The sequence below is a fragment of the Seriola lalandi genome, unplaced genomic scaffold, assembly GCF_002814215.2.
Source record: "Seriola lalandi dorsalis isolate HSWRI2012SDOR001 ecotype SW California unplaced genomic scaffold, Sedor1 jcf7180002054522, whole genome shotgun sequence".
Taxonomy (NCBI): domain Eukaryota; kingdom Metazoa; phylum Chordata; class Actinopteri; order Carangiformes; family Carangidae; genus Seriola; species Seriola lalandi.
Genome location: NW_019525075.1, coordinates 1,708,515 through 1,724,043, shown reverse-complemented (window position 1 = coordinate 1,724,043; position 15,529 = coordinate 1,708,515). Strand labels below are relative to the sequence as shown.

Below are 15,529 nucleotides of genomic sequence, written 5' to 3'. Positions count from 1 at the left end.
TATATTTGTTTACAGTTTTTGGTTTATTGGCATCTTGTATGCCAAATTATTTCTTAGCTGTCCCTGTTTGCAATGTGTCCATTGATGTTCAGACAAATATCACTGGATAATTTTGATACTGAAACATAAAGACGTCATGATTCCCTTGCAAGTTCTGAAGTTTTAAACAGTGTCATTTTCTGATATAAGCGAATAACTGGATGTGTATTTGCTACAGCAAGAAATCCACAAGGTGCCACACTGAATTACAATACGTGTCAGTCTGTGTGTTCAAATTTGATTGAATTATGAATTAGAGAAGAAGTAGCTGATGTCCCTGAAGTACAATACTCAAGTAAATGTACGTTAGTTACTTTCCACCAATGCCAAACAGACACTTTATGCACAGTTCAGTGTAAACAAGACAGGAGGATGCACATGTACAATAATTTTTATTTAGAGGCCACAGCTCTTGCATATTACAACTGTTGGCTTTCATAAGGCAAAAGCAAGAATGAATCCACCAGCTAATTCACACAGAAAACAGAAAGCGTTGGGGAGGGTGGGAACCCACAGGCATGCAGCGATGGCTCAGAATGCAATGTACAGCATTTTATATTTATATATATATTTATATAATATATACAAAACAACAGTGAGACCCAAACAAATGCCAGACATCTCATTCTACACAATTACAGAACAAAGACAGACCAACTTTTTTTTTTCAATAAAAAAAATTATTTTTGCTCTTTTCTCTGTAAAAGTGCAACTCAATTAAAATAGAACCTGTTTCAAGGCCTTTTAATGTTGAAATAAAAATAGAATCTCCCAAGTTATCAAAATGGAGCTATGAGAATATTGCATCTCTAGAATACCCACTTGTTGAAGTTCAAGATTCCTGTTGAACCATGTCTAATTCGTAATTGAGATGAGATCACATAGCATTGACACATGATAAAAATGCAAGTCTAGACTTACTGTTGATGTTAATAACAGTGAGTAGACGACAGTTTATCTGTAACAGCCGTAAACAAATACAGAGGTTTATTTTCAGTTTGAAGCAGTTGGCATTCACTTATAAACAGACAAGACAAAGAAAAGGGTCCACACACTCATCATCACGACAATGAACCATTAATGAATGTAGAATACGACAAAGAAGCGCCATATAGGTTTGCATTGGACAGGGACACACCTATTAATCTCACTCAACATTGTCAAACAAATGGTTCTCCATATTGCTTAGTAACACATATAAATGAATTTAGAAATGAATGAAACAAAGATAGGTGCTATCTTTATCATGACACAGCTAAACTGCCAATCATGGTTATTTTTTTAACATTTTTATTTTGATTTTCCTCAGTATAAGTACTATTTTTATAGTTAATAGTTCCTTCATAGGCATTTCGAGCTGACGAAGAGGTCCTAGAGTGGCTATCTGAGTTGGTACATGCATCGGTAACCAGGCTAAAGTCAAAAGTGTTAAAGGGGGAGGGTCGGGTGAGGAGGTTCAGGGAGGGAGGGGCTGGAGTGTCAGTGCACGGGCTCTAGTCGTCCTCTTCATCCTCCTCATCGCTGTCCTTCATGGAGATGCCCTGCATGCCTCCTTCCCTCACCGAAGCAGTGGCCTCCTCCACGGTCAGCCTGTTGCGCACCGTGTCGTACATCTTACTGTTCAGGGTGGAGTCGAGGACGCCCTGCAGGCGGAAGTCCCGGTACTTTTTCTATAGGAGGACAGAGATGCGTCAACACAGCGAGGACACATTGACTTCTGGGCATTTTCATCAGGCTGCCAGGTGTTTGCTGTCTTACCTTTGTAATCCTGATGAGGATCTTGAGCTGGTAGACGTGGAGCTGCTGATCCATGCGTTCGGTGAGCCAGGTCCCCAGCAGGTTCATGGTGGCAGTGTACCATTGCTGAAACACATAAACACAACACTCTCCAGCAAAACACACACTCACACACATACTCAAGACATCATAACATAACACTAACCTTTAAGACACACATGAAGCACTAAAACTAAACAAATACAGCATATGACAGTAACATTTACATTCAAGCACCCCGTGTGTGTATTTCAGCATCCCTTCAATAAAACCTGCAAGATGGTTCTTCCATTCATTTCACCCGTGTGTACAGTTAGTGAGGATTAATGTTGAGCGTCTAACCCACTTCACAAGAGGAAAATTCTTGCATTTCATGAGTCCGAATCAGAAGTCAATGCAAGTTAACAGACTGTAGTGATGTAAGAATGAAGTCAAAATAAATAAATCTTAACAGCTACAAAAGAATCACAAGCTACAGTATAGTGTGCTTGTTTCAACTGTTTCTGTTTTTGTTATCATGCACCTTAAATTTGAGAAACAACAACTTTAACTTTTATTACTCAGATCGCCTTCTGTTTCCGCCTGGTTTAAAGATCCTGAAAACCTGGTTTCAAATCTTAAAGATCTTTTGATCTTTTGAAACATAATAGACTAATAAGTCACAATCAAAGTTAAAGTTTAGAAGAACTTTCTTTCTTGCGTATCATTTACTGAGAGTTTACTACTCAAAAACTGACCTAATCTGCTTCAGCAGGACTGTGTGGGTGTGGTTTGATCAGATGCCATTGATGGTGGCTAAATGCTGATTGGTTCATTGAGGTAAATGACATCAACTTCTTCAAAATGAGTCCTGTCCACTTTAAACCAGAGGGAGGAGCGAAGAGTCTGTCTTCGTGTGGTAAAGGATTAGTCCATCCTTTTGGAAAACTCTCATATCTGTATGGTACATATAAATATGGTTAGTTTAGCTAAGCATAAAGACTAGAAACAGCTAGCCTGACTCCAAGGACATCTGCTCAAGCACCATACTTATGAATAATGCTGAGGTACTTGTACTTTACTTCAGTACTTTTAATTTACTGCTACTCTTTACTTTTACTGTACTAGATAGCAGATGTAAATATTGTACTTTTTATTCCTTTTACCACACTTTTTCACATTAAAATCTTGCATATAGTACATGTGATCATCTTATAATATAGTTATGTTTAAATTGTCCAACAGTTTAAGATGGTCATTACATGTTTATACATTATTCATAACAATCCAGTGATATAAAATATATAATAATATAACACTCTTACACAGGCTATTCTAGATAATGAATACATCTGATAATTTACATGCATTTTGCTGATAATACCGCTGTGCATTTACTTAGGTCAAATTGTAAAACCAGGACCTTTTAAGTAAGTATATTCGAAGCAGGGTATTGTTATTTTTTAGTGAAGACCTCCTCCTCCACTGTAAACAAGCACAGCAAGAAAGAGAACAAGTGTAGTTCCCAAAGTGTTGAACTACTCCTTTAATGTAGGACCGCATCACTCAAAGTGAGAAGCTGATTGAGGAAACAGGTTTTCAGGGCCTTTAAATTTATCAGACAGAGACTCACCTACTTACCCACTCCCCGAGATATTTATAAATTAAACATGAAACTTGGTCTTAAATCACTCTTGGTGACATAATGACAAATTTAATCTAATTAAATTAAAACTAAACTGAGTCATGAAGCCATTCACTTTGGGCCCTATGGTTTGTTTCAGTAAACATTCCCAACACACACACACACACACACGCACACGCACATACGCAGACACACACACACACGCAGACACACACACACACACGCGCACACACGCGCACACACACGCAGACACACACACACACACACACACACACGCGCACACACGCAGACACACGACGAGTCTGACATCCGCACACAAACTACAGTCATCGCACTCTGAAGAGCTGAAAAGAGGCATTTTAGAGTAATTTACTCAGAGCACTGACACTACAGCTACTTGACAAAAATAATAAAACAAAGGGAAGTCATAAAGTGTTGACAGATTTATCTGTTTTGAACTGTAATTACCCTTTGAAATACTAAAAAAATCCAAGTCAATATTTTGTAAAAGCTGCATGGCCCATCAATCACTGAGGGCAATTACTTTGCCTTTATTCATCATTTATTCAAGTAGAAAAACCCAAGCTGCATTTAAAATACCCTACTCTGGTTGGAGAGAGAAAACTTCTATGGGGAATTGAAATTATAGTTTTGACACAAGTTCATTAGCAAAAGAAAAATAGAATGAGAGTGAGTAAATGGTTAGCAGGCAGGGAGCAGCGGTGCTATTTTCTTGTACCTTTTCTCGACTTTGATTTGGGCGGTAGTTTCCCAGACTGTGTTAAGTTTAAAGTTACAAGAGAACAGCACCCTGGTCTAATAGAAACAGTTGTCATACCTCCAATATCAAGAAAAGAAGTCAACTTTAACCATGTGAGTAGGCAGGAACGCAAGACGGTTTATGAGGCCCAAATTAGAAGTGTGAGGATTTCATCTGTTTGGTTGTTGAGGTTTAGTTTTTTGTTTATTTAGATCTGGATTAGCTGAATGGCTGAAAGGTTTAAGACTTCAGGCCGGATATGCAGATGCCTGTCCACTTCACAGTCGAGTTGAGCGTGCAGTGCATGCAGACCTCGTGGGTGGGTGGCAGAGTACGTGCTAAGGAAGACTGCTCTATGTGCAAATGAGGCAGAGCTCTGAGGAGGAGGGTCATGCTAGAAGATGTACACAGGAAGATTATTTGACTCTAAAATCATGCCAACCAACATAATGTGATAAAACAACGCAACGCAACACTAGAGATAAGTGCCACTTTTTGAAGAGAGGAGGCAGCAGGAATGGTGTTAATCAGAAAAGAGGAGATAAAAAGGATTGAAATAAATTAGTGGAAGAAAGAGAGATAAAGTAGAGCCTATGCAACATCTAGAAACATTTTTCACATGCATGCAAATGGATGGATGGAAATGAATTAAAATGAAAGAAAAGAACATTGACATCCTTGAACTAAAGTGTAGGTTAAAATGCTAAAACTGAAACATTAACAGCTGGAGGAATCTTTCATTTAACATGACAGTGCTGAGTAGGATTTCGGTGCAACTTAGGGGCCACACAGAGGACACGGAGGGAGGCGGGAGGAAGGAGGGGGGGGACTCCACAGTAGAATAAGTGACGACACAGAAGGAGACAGGGGAGCCAGTGTGGACCTCAAAGACAAAAGCAGACCCACTTCACAACGGCATCACTCCTCACTCCCAACCCACAAAAACAAAAATAAAAACAACAAAAACAAAAACAATAAAAAAAAAAAAAAAAAAAAAAAAAAAATCATATTCATCTGGCACGAGACTCCCGCTTCTACAGCCAACACAAAAATAGAAAACCAAAGAGAGACTTCTGAGTCTCTCTCAGACATAAAAAACTTCACGTCACTGCCTCACAGAATCTGTCGAGCACACAAAGCCGTCACACACCTGTAGAGACACAGGTCCATACAAATAGTTTCTGAATGACATGAAGCACACATCACAGCATTATGTGTCGTTCAAATCACACATGGGAGGACACATTACTGTCAATGTATCCTGTTAGGATTATGTTTTTGTAAGACAGTGCTCTCTTCACCCTCTAACACACTGGTTCCCAACCTTTTTGGCTTGTGACCTTCAATAGCAAAGTCTGTGGTGATCCGTCTCCATAAGGTTGCCTGTCTGTGAACTGTGAGCAGTCCAACCAGAGTCATATTTCCCTCTCTGATTGCTTCATTTTCATAGTTTTAACTGACTCCTGCAGGCTGTTGCACAAGCTATGTTTAGGTTCACACATAGCTTAGTTTGGATGTAGTTAAGATAGCACTTAGAAATTTACAGCTACACCAAGAAGGTGGAGGTCACTTGAGAGAGTAAAGAAAGAAATTTTTATTTTACATTACTTTGACACCCTACATCCCTTTACAATTATGATGACACTGACAAAGGCGCCAGCCTTGCAGGCACGCAGCTGACCACCAGCGTTGTTATACGTTGATATTTGGTTGAATGTAGGTTGTGACATCGGGTGACTAAAACTCAACGTCAGGACGACGTCTAACGCCAATGTTAATTTGTTCATTTGAATACTGACGACAGCTGACTGGTTTTAAGTTGTCATGTTAAGTAACCAAAATCCAACGCCTTCTAAACGTCACATGCCAACGCCATCTTGACATATAAAATACAGACATTCTAGTCATGACTAAAACCCATCGTCTGCTAAATGTAACAATGTCAATTAGCCATGGTTGTGTTTTGTCATCAACCCGATTTTCGTTTCCATCCAAAATTTAACATCTGTCTGATGTTGCATTGACATCTGGTGCCTGATGGAAGAGACTGTTTTGCTGGAGTTAGTATTTGTGGCCGTATTTATGTGTAAAGCCATCTTTAGCTTCCAAGAAACAAACACTCCAAACAGCTGCAGTGATTAGGCAATTAGTTAAATCTGCAACTATTTTGATAACTGATTAATCATCAAATGATTTTTCACGAGAAAATGCCAAACATTTTCTGGTTCCAGCTTCTAAAATCCTTTTCTTTGTCTGATATTAGAATAAACTGAATATGTTTGGGTTTTGAACTGTTGTTGGAACAAAACATTACATATTTTAATTACATTTTTAATGGTTCCTGATGTTTTAAAGACCGAACAATTGATAATTTAATCATGAAAAGAATGTCTTATTAACCAATAATTAAAATAATTCTTGGTTGCATCCCCAGTTCATCAGTGAGGTACAGGCAATTACTGATGCATTGTTTGTGAGCTAGTTTACACATTATCACACACTTTACTCTCTCCTTTAATTTAACACTGTTGTCTTCATTTCTGTAACTACTCAGTCGTGCCTTTCTGTCTCACTTTATCTAAAACATGCACGACGTGAAACACCTCCCTCTTTTCATTATGGTTGACTTAGTGAAGTTGTGGTGTAAGTTCAGATACTGCAGTTACACAAAGCAGCAGGTTTAGTATAAAACTAACTACCAGTTGTGTAGCGGTTTGTGCCGACCTTATCCTGAAATTAGCGCAACAAGCTGTCGTAGAGGTAGTATTTCACACGAAAAACACAAAATAATAAGTCAGAATAATTAACTTTGCTTTGTGTAGCAGAAATATTCCTCCCTATACTGTAAATCATCTCGCAACCTCTCAGATTTATCTTGTGAGCCCTTAGTGTGGTCTTGAACTCCAGGTTGGGAACCACTGCTCTAACAGACCAAGGGTATGTGAAATGTCAGCCTCCGAGCTTGACATCATTATGTCTCCCTGGACCATCCAGCAGTGCATCTTACACCCAGCATTTTCAGTTGACATAGAAAAACTGCATGGGTGCTTCCCTGTGGACTGGACCAAGAGGGCTGAGTGTCATTTCTTCAGGAGGCTGACATGCTCGATGTGGAAAGTATCTGAGCACAGTGGTTAGCTACAAATATAAGTCAGTGTGCTGACAGACGATCACTATGGATAGTTCTGTTCTTTCCAGAGAGCACTGCTTCAGATAATCCTTTTTTGAGGATGCTTTTATGGACTCTTTGTAAATAAAAGTTTCCTTTTTTTAACACACAAAGGCCCAAAAGCACTGTGGCAATGCACACCAGAATGCAGAGGGCAGCAGCTAAGGTTCAGAGAGAAGAAAGACAGGAAGAAAGAGAAAAGTCAAGAGGGGTAGAGGGTCAGAAAAGCCTCTTCTCCCAGGCTGAAATACATTTCCTGGTCTCAAAATGGGACTTATCCCTCCCTGCCCTGTTGTTTTGCCACATTTAGGAAGGCCCCTCCCTTCTTGTGAGGAGGAGACGGCATCTTACTTACATCAAATAACCTTTCTATATACACCTCCTCATTGACCTTATCACGAAGCATATCCTGAGAGTGGCGCACAAAGGTCACATAGCCATCGGCCACGTCCATGCCAGGTTTCTGGAAAACAGAAACAGAAGAGTCAGCAATCAGGGAAGGGATGACCAAACACTGGCTGTATCACAAATTACTATGATCAAAGAAGGCAGAGAAGAAAGACAGAGGTTGATTAAAATTCATAGGACTTTGTTCTACTATATTAACTATTAAACACACAAGCTCAGGAGCAAACAGAGGGGCAGGATGTTATTAGACTTACAGGTACATCCACATATTTTGAGGCAGCTTTCACCTGAAATCAGAACGAAATTGTCAAAAAAAGGTAAAGACTTTCCATGATAAAATTTTAGTCACTATTAATATTTTTAAGGCTGGATGTCTTTTAAAAAGAGTTTGATATGAGTGCCAATATGATAATAAATAAAGTACAATCTGAAACTAATGACATTTAGGCAGAAACTGTCAAATCAAAGAACAAGTCACCAATTTAATGCCAGTTTTAGGTACTTCAATACTGTACTGGAACATTTTGGTTGATATCCAGAAAGTATAAATAATCAACCCTAAAGTATTACGGAATGATTCTGAAGAATCATCTGGTTCAAGGACAATGAGGCACTGAGGGACTGAAGAACGAGAAGCTTCATCTCACCGTGAATGAGAGGAATGAGGAGAAGAGCGTGCCCTCATCATATCTGGAAATCTTAGCCAACACACCCTCCAGAATGGCAACAAACTGAGAAACAAAGGAAAGACCACAGTTGTTAAGTCATAACTTGTAACAGGTTACAGTTCTGATCTGCTGACAAGATAATAAAGTGCTAGCACAGCTGATGTACAGGTGTACCTTTGCAACCAGGAGCTGGATCATGTCCCTCACACTTTCCTCAATGAGATCGTCTATTTGGGAGGCAAACTGTTTCTGTAAAAAAAAAAGAAAAAAAAGAAAAGAAATAAATAAAAAGAGCAGCATTTTCAACAAAAGGATTCATGCAAGTGGATATACACCAAATAAATGTTCACTTTTAACACGCAGTTACTGTCCCACTCGAAGTTTTTACCTCTTGGCCCAACTCCATAGCGCACAATTTAGCTGATTGGTCCTTGGCATCCACCATCACATTGAACATGGTGCATAATGTTGGAGAAATGCGGAAATCTGTGGACTTGCTGCTCTTTGTCAGCTTGGACTCAAATGCCATCCTGGTGCTGCAATGCAAGTGAAATATTTTACATTACACATGATAGAATAAAATGCCTGTAGAGAGTGCCTCAAAGTATTTCTGTTTCTGTCAGTCGTTCTTCCTCTCATGCACAGAAACACAGAAACACACCGCTTGACGCAGTTCTCAATCATGTTGCTCGACATGAGCTTGATGCGGCTCTCGAGGTGTTTGGCAAACTCCTCCTCAGGCCAGTGCAGGTCCCTGATGAAAGTCTGGAGGGCGTCCAGCTTCCAGAAGAGATCCTCCGACGTCCCAGAGCCGTTACTGCCATTGACCAAAAGACACACACACACATACACACACATACACACAGGTCAGAAGACAAAGATCACGCTGCTGGAAAGAGGGGGTCAAGAGGTGGGAAGGGGGGTTGGGGTGTTGGGAGAGAAGGGGTGGTTGTGGCAGGGGCAGAGGAGGATGCTGTTCCTCTACACCTAAACACAGTTCAATTTTACTCCGACCATATACTGACAGGTCTGTTCAAATGCTCCTGTTTGCTCAGGGGTTTCTGGACAGTCAGTGTATGGGGGGAAAAAAGGAGCGGGCAGGGTTTACTGTAACAAATCAATAACCATGCTGCAGAGTATGATTATTGACTGGGATGTGAAGTGGCCACATGCAGGTAAAGTCACTGCAGATACAGCAGCTAATCAACACTGTGTCAAGACAAAGGAGGAGGGAATGGAGAAGTGAGGGAGGGCGTGTAAAAATGGCGTTTTATGGTCCAAGTCTTTTTCCGCAAAAAATAAAGATCTCCAAATTGATTTCCCTCATCACAGGCCCTCTCTCAACATCCATGTCCCCATGGCTGGTGGGGCCCCTTAAAGAATTACCAAACAAACCATGCAGACCTTTGCGGGCCATCCTGAGTAGAGCTGATTGGGAAAGTGCCGCAGGAAAGATGTGGAATTGGGAGGGAGGGTGATAAGACGGAGAGGGATAGGTGTGAACGCCTGCGGCCAAGCCTCTTCCTATTATCATCTCCAGTCCAATCCAGTCTCTACTCTCCCAGCCAGACTACTAGCAGGTGGTCAAGGTCAGAGGTGTACTTACAGCCATGTACGATCTACAGTATGCTAAAAATCACTAAAGCAAATGTCTGTGGACTGCAAACCAGAGGAGATACATCTTTTGTAGAACGGAGATCTTGACTTGCAAATGTTTTCAAATGGGGACATTACCGTTTTGTTTTTTTTCTCTCTGCACAGTAAATTCCCCAAATAGCCTCGGAGGAATATATATTTTTTTTTATAAGTTTTGGCCTGTATCTCCACACCTCAGCTCAACAGCATGCATGTTGAGACAAATGAGAGTGTTTCAGCCTCTCATTTAAGAAAGCAGAACCCCATCTACTCTAACACCTCTCAGAGCGCCCTTGGCATGAACATGAACAGCATTCACTCTCAAGGCAAATTATGCTTAAATTCACCGTTTTACTTTTTCATTATTTGTAACATTTTGTCTCTAGTTAGATCCACACAGAAGACATTTTATGTATATTTAAAATGTTTTAAACAGTCTTTATCTGAGGGCATCTTCATACCAAGGCAGTCTCTGCTTGTTTAATGATTTCTAAAGTAAACTAGTTGAATACACACTCAGAGTCATATATAGCAGCCATCCATGACGGGGTAGAAAAGCTAGGCATTTGTGGAAGGTTAACTGATAGTCCTGCTACTGGCACTGGCAGATTTGGTACTTTGGGAATTTGGAGGTTCACATTTGGTAGATTCACATTGGGCAGATTACTTGTTAAACTCCTGCAGAAAAGACAGACAAAAAGAAAAAAAGAATCCATAACAGTGGTGTGGGAGCTGCAGAAAGCCATGTAACACTCATCATAAAAGTAACGTGAAATCTGAAATTAGGTGAAGACAGGAACGTACAGTAGCACACATATACAAGACCAACAGTAATTGTCAAAGACACACATTATATGAGAAGACCTACAGAGTAAAAGAGAGACTCATGAACACATATACTGTATTGAATGCAGTGACAGGGAGAAGCAACTTAATACTGAAAAACACAAATAAATATATTTTACCTGAATAAATCTTACATATAATCTTTGCAATAAAAAAATGCAAAAGCAAAAAGTGTGGAAGCCAGGACGAATAAATAACAAAACAGCAACATAATAGACTGGAGGCCATTTGGTTCAGTGGCAACATGTCGAAGCACACGTTATGAAGGTTAGTTCACAAAACAAAGCAACAGAAATAATATTAGAAATATTAGGTGTTGCCCTGATCCCAATGTGTCAGAGAGAGAGTGGTAAGACACATACATTAGTCAAATACTATTTTCAGAAAAAATAACCTATTTGTTTCACAGAAAAAATAGGTTATTCAGCCCACGCTTTGATCATTCTTTAAAAGTGAACCTACAGGAAGCCTGGGTGAACATTACAGCTGCTCTCACAGATTTCTCAGCCTCCACGTAGTCAGTCTGTCATCTGAATATAAAAGCCTTGCATCTCCAACCATCCTACAGCGTAGCTAGAAAGACGGAGGCTCCTTACTTTACAGGCTCCCAGGACTCTCGATCAAAGCCCTTGTGAATAGACTGTGCGATGGAGGACTCCATCAGATCCACATATCTAACCACCAGAGGAGCATAAAGATCCTGAAGGTGTTTGTGGAACTTTCCATTGCACAGATGAACTGTGTAAAAAAAAAAGAAAAAAAAGATAGAAAGATATCAGTGCCTTTGTTAAAGCATAGAAATATATGTAGTAGCTATACAACGAATGTGGGACAAGCGCGGAGGCTTACGGTCTGTCCGGAGGAAGTCGTTGAGAAGCTGGAAAAGAGGGAAGCTGTCCCAGCTCTCAGGGGATTGGATCTCCAGAGCAGCGTCCATGTCGATGGCGTAGAGGGCCAGGAAGTTTTCTGCGTGCTCCACCATGAGGTCTGTCCACCATGCAAATGCCTAGAGACACAGCAGGAGGGAAAGGAAGCAGGTGAATAAGGTCTCCTGTTTAACCGATGAGGGGACACAAGGAGGAAGGAAGGAGAAACTAATACACACAACTGGAGCTTATTGGTCCTAAAAGGAAATGTCACTGGATTCATGTACGCTTTATATATGTTAAAGGAGTAGTTCAATATGTTGGGAAATAGGCTTATTCGCTTCCTTACCAAGAGTTTGATTCATTCCATTCTCATATCTGTGTTAAATTTTAAACTAGAAACAGCAGCCTGTTAACTTAGCATAAAGACTGGATCAGACTGGGTCTGACCAAAGGTAAAAAAAAAAAAAAAATGCATACCAGCATCTCAAAGCTCACTTACTGATACACTACAGTTTTTTTTAATCCACACAAAACAACAGGCTTTGGTTTCACAGGTGGTTATGTGCCATTACAATTATTTCTTGGCCGGTCACTGTGACTTCCTGGAGTCCCAATGGTCGCCGAGTCCCACACATAACTGCACATTACAGTAAACATTTGGACAGAGCCAGGCAAGCTGTTTCCCCATTTTCAGTCTTTATGCTAAGCCATGCTAACTGACTGTGGACTCGAGTTTCATGTTAAACAGACAGATGAGGGAGTGATATCGATCTTCTCATCTAACTCTCTCCAAGAAAGCGAATAAGCCCATTTCCCAAATGTCAAACTATACTTTTAAGTATGCAGCAGATGTCCTCTGTTATCTAGTATTAGGAAATATTTATTTGCGTGTGTGAATAATTATACTCGGACTCTGAAATTCTTGGGTATTTCCTCCCAAACATTTCACAAAAGAAAAGGACACACCATCACACCTGTACGACTTGTGAACGTTTGCCTGTGTATATGTGTGTGTGTGTGTTTCCCGCCACGTACTCTGAGATCGAGTCCACAGCTTTTATTGATTAGAGCTTAAAGGCGGGATTAATTATAAATCCATTTATACGTAGCAGAAGAATCACACAGCAGGGGTTGCATGTTCGTGCCTTGTTATATTCATGACCGTATCTATTGATTTAAGGGGAAAGGTGCTTTTCTCATGCAAATGTGGAGCTCCCTGCATGCTTTTCTCTCAAGCTAAGAGACGAGAGGGGCCCACCATTCACATCACTGACAAACCCATAGCCCATTAGATGTGAATGTGACTCATGCACATCTTCGACTAGGCACACCAAAGACTGCAGCACACAGCATCTCTTGTGTTGGAGTGCGTCTGGTCCAATTAGTTAAGTAAGTCTCTGAGATTCAGCAGGCCGTTTTCTAGCACCGTCAGGACTTCCTCGCCCTTTGACAGCAGAAGTACAGTAGTTGCTTTGCTGGCAGTCTTGGCTTGGCTTATTTGCTTATCATTCAGACTAACAAGTTGCCAAGTTCAATAAAAGCTTAATCTTTCAAAATTATGCTGCATGCTTTCTTTTAAAATTTTTGTCAGTTATCTTCCCATCTGGCTTAACCATTTTGGCAGTCAAAACCTTACTTACCTGTCTACTTACCTGCCCACACCCAAAATATAAAAAGCTTGATAGCTCTAGTGTTGACAAACAGGCAGCAAACAAACATTTTCTCCATCACATTCAAGGAGAGGAGAGGTACTCTTATTACAGACAGGGAGGGTTAAGGAAGGGGGAGGGGGGCCGTAAAAGCTTCCGACAGGTGAGGGAGGGGAAAACGCTCAAAGGTCGCCAGGCGGAGAGGCCTCCAACCTTTGATAGTGGTAAAGGGACACATACAGGACCCTGAGAGCTCTACGACAGACCCAGCGTTCAGCCAGACAAACTGATAGTGCTGTATCAATGCAACTGTATCAAGGGACCAATCCTGAGGGAGTGTATTGATGCTGAGGGGGAGGAGGGGTAAGGAGACGAGGCATCATCTACTGGACATGCACGGAGCATTATGGGAGTTTCTCATTCAACTTGACTACATACCTCTTTTCCCTGCTTGGACAGTCACCAATCATATGACAGTGAGAACACGGGAAGATGTACAGAACAATAATGTATTTTTGAGGCATTTCTGTATAGGTTTTGTAAACTAAGAGTAGACAGCAGAGAGGGATGGAAGAGGAGAAGCTGGGGGGAGTAATGCTTGAACAAGTGCGGACTGTGAAATTAATTGTTGGATGGAGGGGGAAACAAATGTTTATGGTGGATCAAACTTCAAAGGTTCACATGGAGCATACTTTAGGAAATTTACTGGTTCAGCATGCTTGGAGAGAAAGGAAACCTCTTTATGGCCCGATGAACATGCTTTATGATCACAATTATGTTGCGCAAGCTACAGTGCCTTTTCATTTTTAAACAAGTTTGCTCTCACTTCTATTACAAACCCACCCACTGCTACAGTATCTATGAGTTCATTCTCTGCCTAGAAAGGTGCCTCTTGCCATAGTGGCGCACATGCCAAACAGGGGGATCGTGATGGGGACTGAAGAGGAAAAAGAAATAAAAATACTGTACCGATTGATCTCCAGAACTTGTGACTGCCGCCTGTCAAGCATATTCAGAGAGATACAATAAATCTGCTTTATCTGCATATTCTAAGATCACATTGGATCACCTTCAGATCTACACAACTGCACATGCTCATCATGTTTTCCATCAGCTCAGTGTTTATGGTAGCAAATAGGATGCAGTGAGGGAGGTATTTACAGCGTTGGAAAGTAACTAATTACATTTACGCAAGTACTGTACTTAAGTATAATTATGAGGTACATGTACTTTATTTGAGTATTTCCATTATATACTTCTACTCCACTACATTTCAGAGGGAAATATTGTACTCTTTACTCCACTCTACTGATTTGACAGCTTTAGTTACAAGTTACTTGTCAGATTAAGATTTTACATAAAAAAACATATGATACATTTATAATATACAATGCATTGTTACATATTAAACCAATGCTTTCTCATCTTTTTGGCTTGTAAACCTTTACAACCCTAGAGTACTTTCAAATCTAGGCTTCTCAGATGGTATTATTCAAATAACTGTACGGGGCTAAAAGAGGCACTAATACAATATTCCATTAAAAAAAAGTTTATAGATAAGTATGGAAGAGAAGCGAGTGATTTTTTTTTTCTTTTTTTCCCCCAGTCTGTAAAAACAACCCCCAAGAGGCAAGTGAAGAACGGTGAAACAGGTGATTTTTTTTCCAGGCTAATTTTCGTTTTCATTTGTTTTTTTTTTCACAGCATGGGAGAAATGTGCCTTCAAGGCTTTCTGAAGATCTTAAAAAAAATAAAGAAAAAACTGAAAAGAATAAGTAACTAAATCAAGAAATTCAATAGAAATCATACTCCAGTCTCTTAGGTGAAAGTCCTATGTGTGATTCATTCTTCCATCACAGCTTTATCACTCTTTATACTATCTCACCTGACTTCCTGAAGCATTTCTGGCAGAAAGCCTTCATCGATTAAACCACATTTCAGCCAAAAGCAGGATGAGAACAGTAATGTTATATAACTGGCTAACACACATTATATGTACTTTGTGTTTAAAAAGCATGGACAAATTAAAATATCACCTAGACGGAAACATAAATGTTTTTAATCCCAGTTAGACTGGGCTAGTGGT

General features: G+C 40.2%; 1 protein-coding gene across 14 annotated transcripts in view; it reads right to left on the bottom strand.

Annotated features, from left to right (window-relative positions):
* Positions 1–412: 412 nt before the first annotated feature.
* The window catches only part of cadpsb (Ca2+-dependent activator protein for secretion b), a 66,795-nt gene continuing 51,678 nt past the window's right edge, over positions 413–15,529 (bottom strand). For 5 of the 14 annotated variants that reach the window (XM_087176048.1, XM_023414274.1, XM_087176044.1 and 2 more), the window contains 12 exons: positions 14,413–14,442; positions 11,775–11,931; positions 11,522–11,663; positions 10,596–10,757; positions 9,106–9,261; positions 8,833–8,980; positions 8,619–8,693; positions 8,424–8,507; positions 8,031–8,063; positions 7,724–7,831; positions 1,798–1,902; positions 413–1,709 (listed from right to left, as the gene is read on the bottom strand). In XM_087176048.1, coding sequence (XP_087032174.1) covers positions 1,533–1,709; positions 1,798–1,902; positions 7,724–7,831; positions 8,031–8,063; positions 8,424–8,507; positions 8,619–8,693; positions 8,833–8,980; positions 9,106–9,261; positions 10,596–10,757; positions 11,522–11,663; positions 11,775–11,931; positions 14,413–14,442 — 1,377 coding nt within the window. In that variant the 3' untranslated portion in view covers positions 413–1,532. The remainder of the gene's footprint in view (positions 1,710–1,797; positions 1,903–7,723; positions 7,832–8,030; positions 8,064–8,423; positions 8,508–8,618; positions 8,694–8,832; positions 8,981–9,105; positions 9,262–10,595; positions 10,758–11,521; positions 11,664–11,774; positions 11,932–14,412; positions 14,443–15,529) is intronic. The other 9 variants (XM_023414277.1, XM_023414282.1, XM_023414283.1 and 6 more) reach the window with 3 other exon arrangements.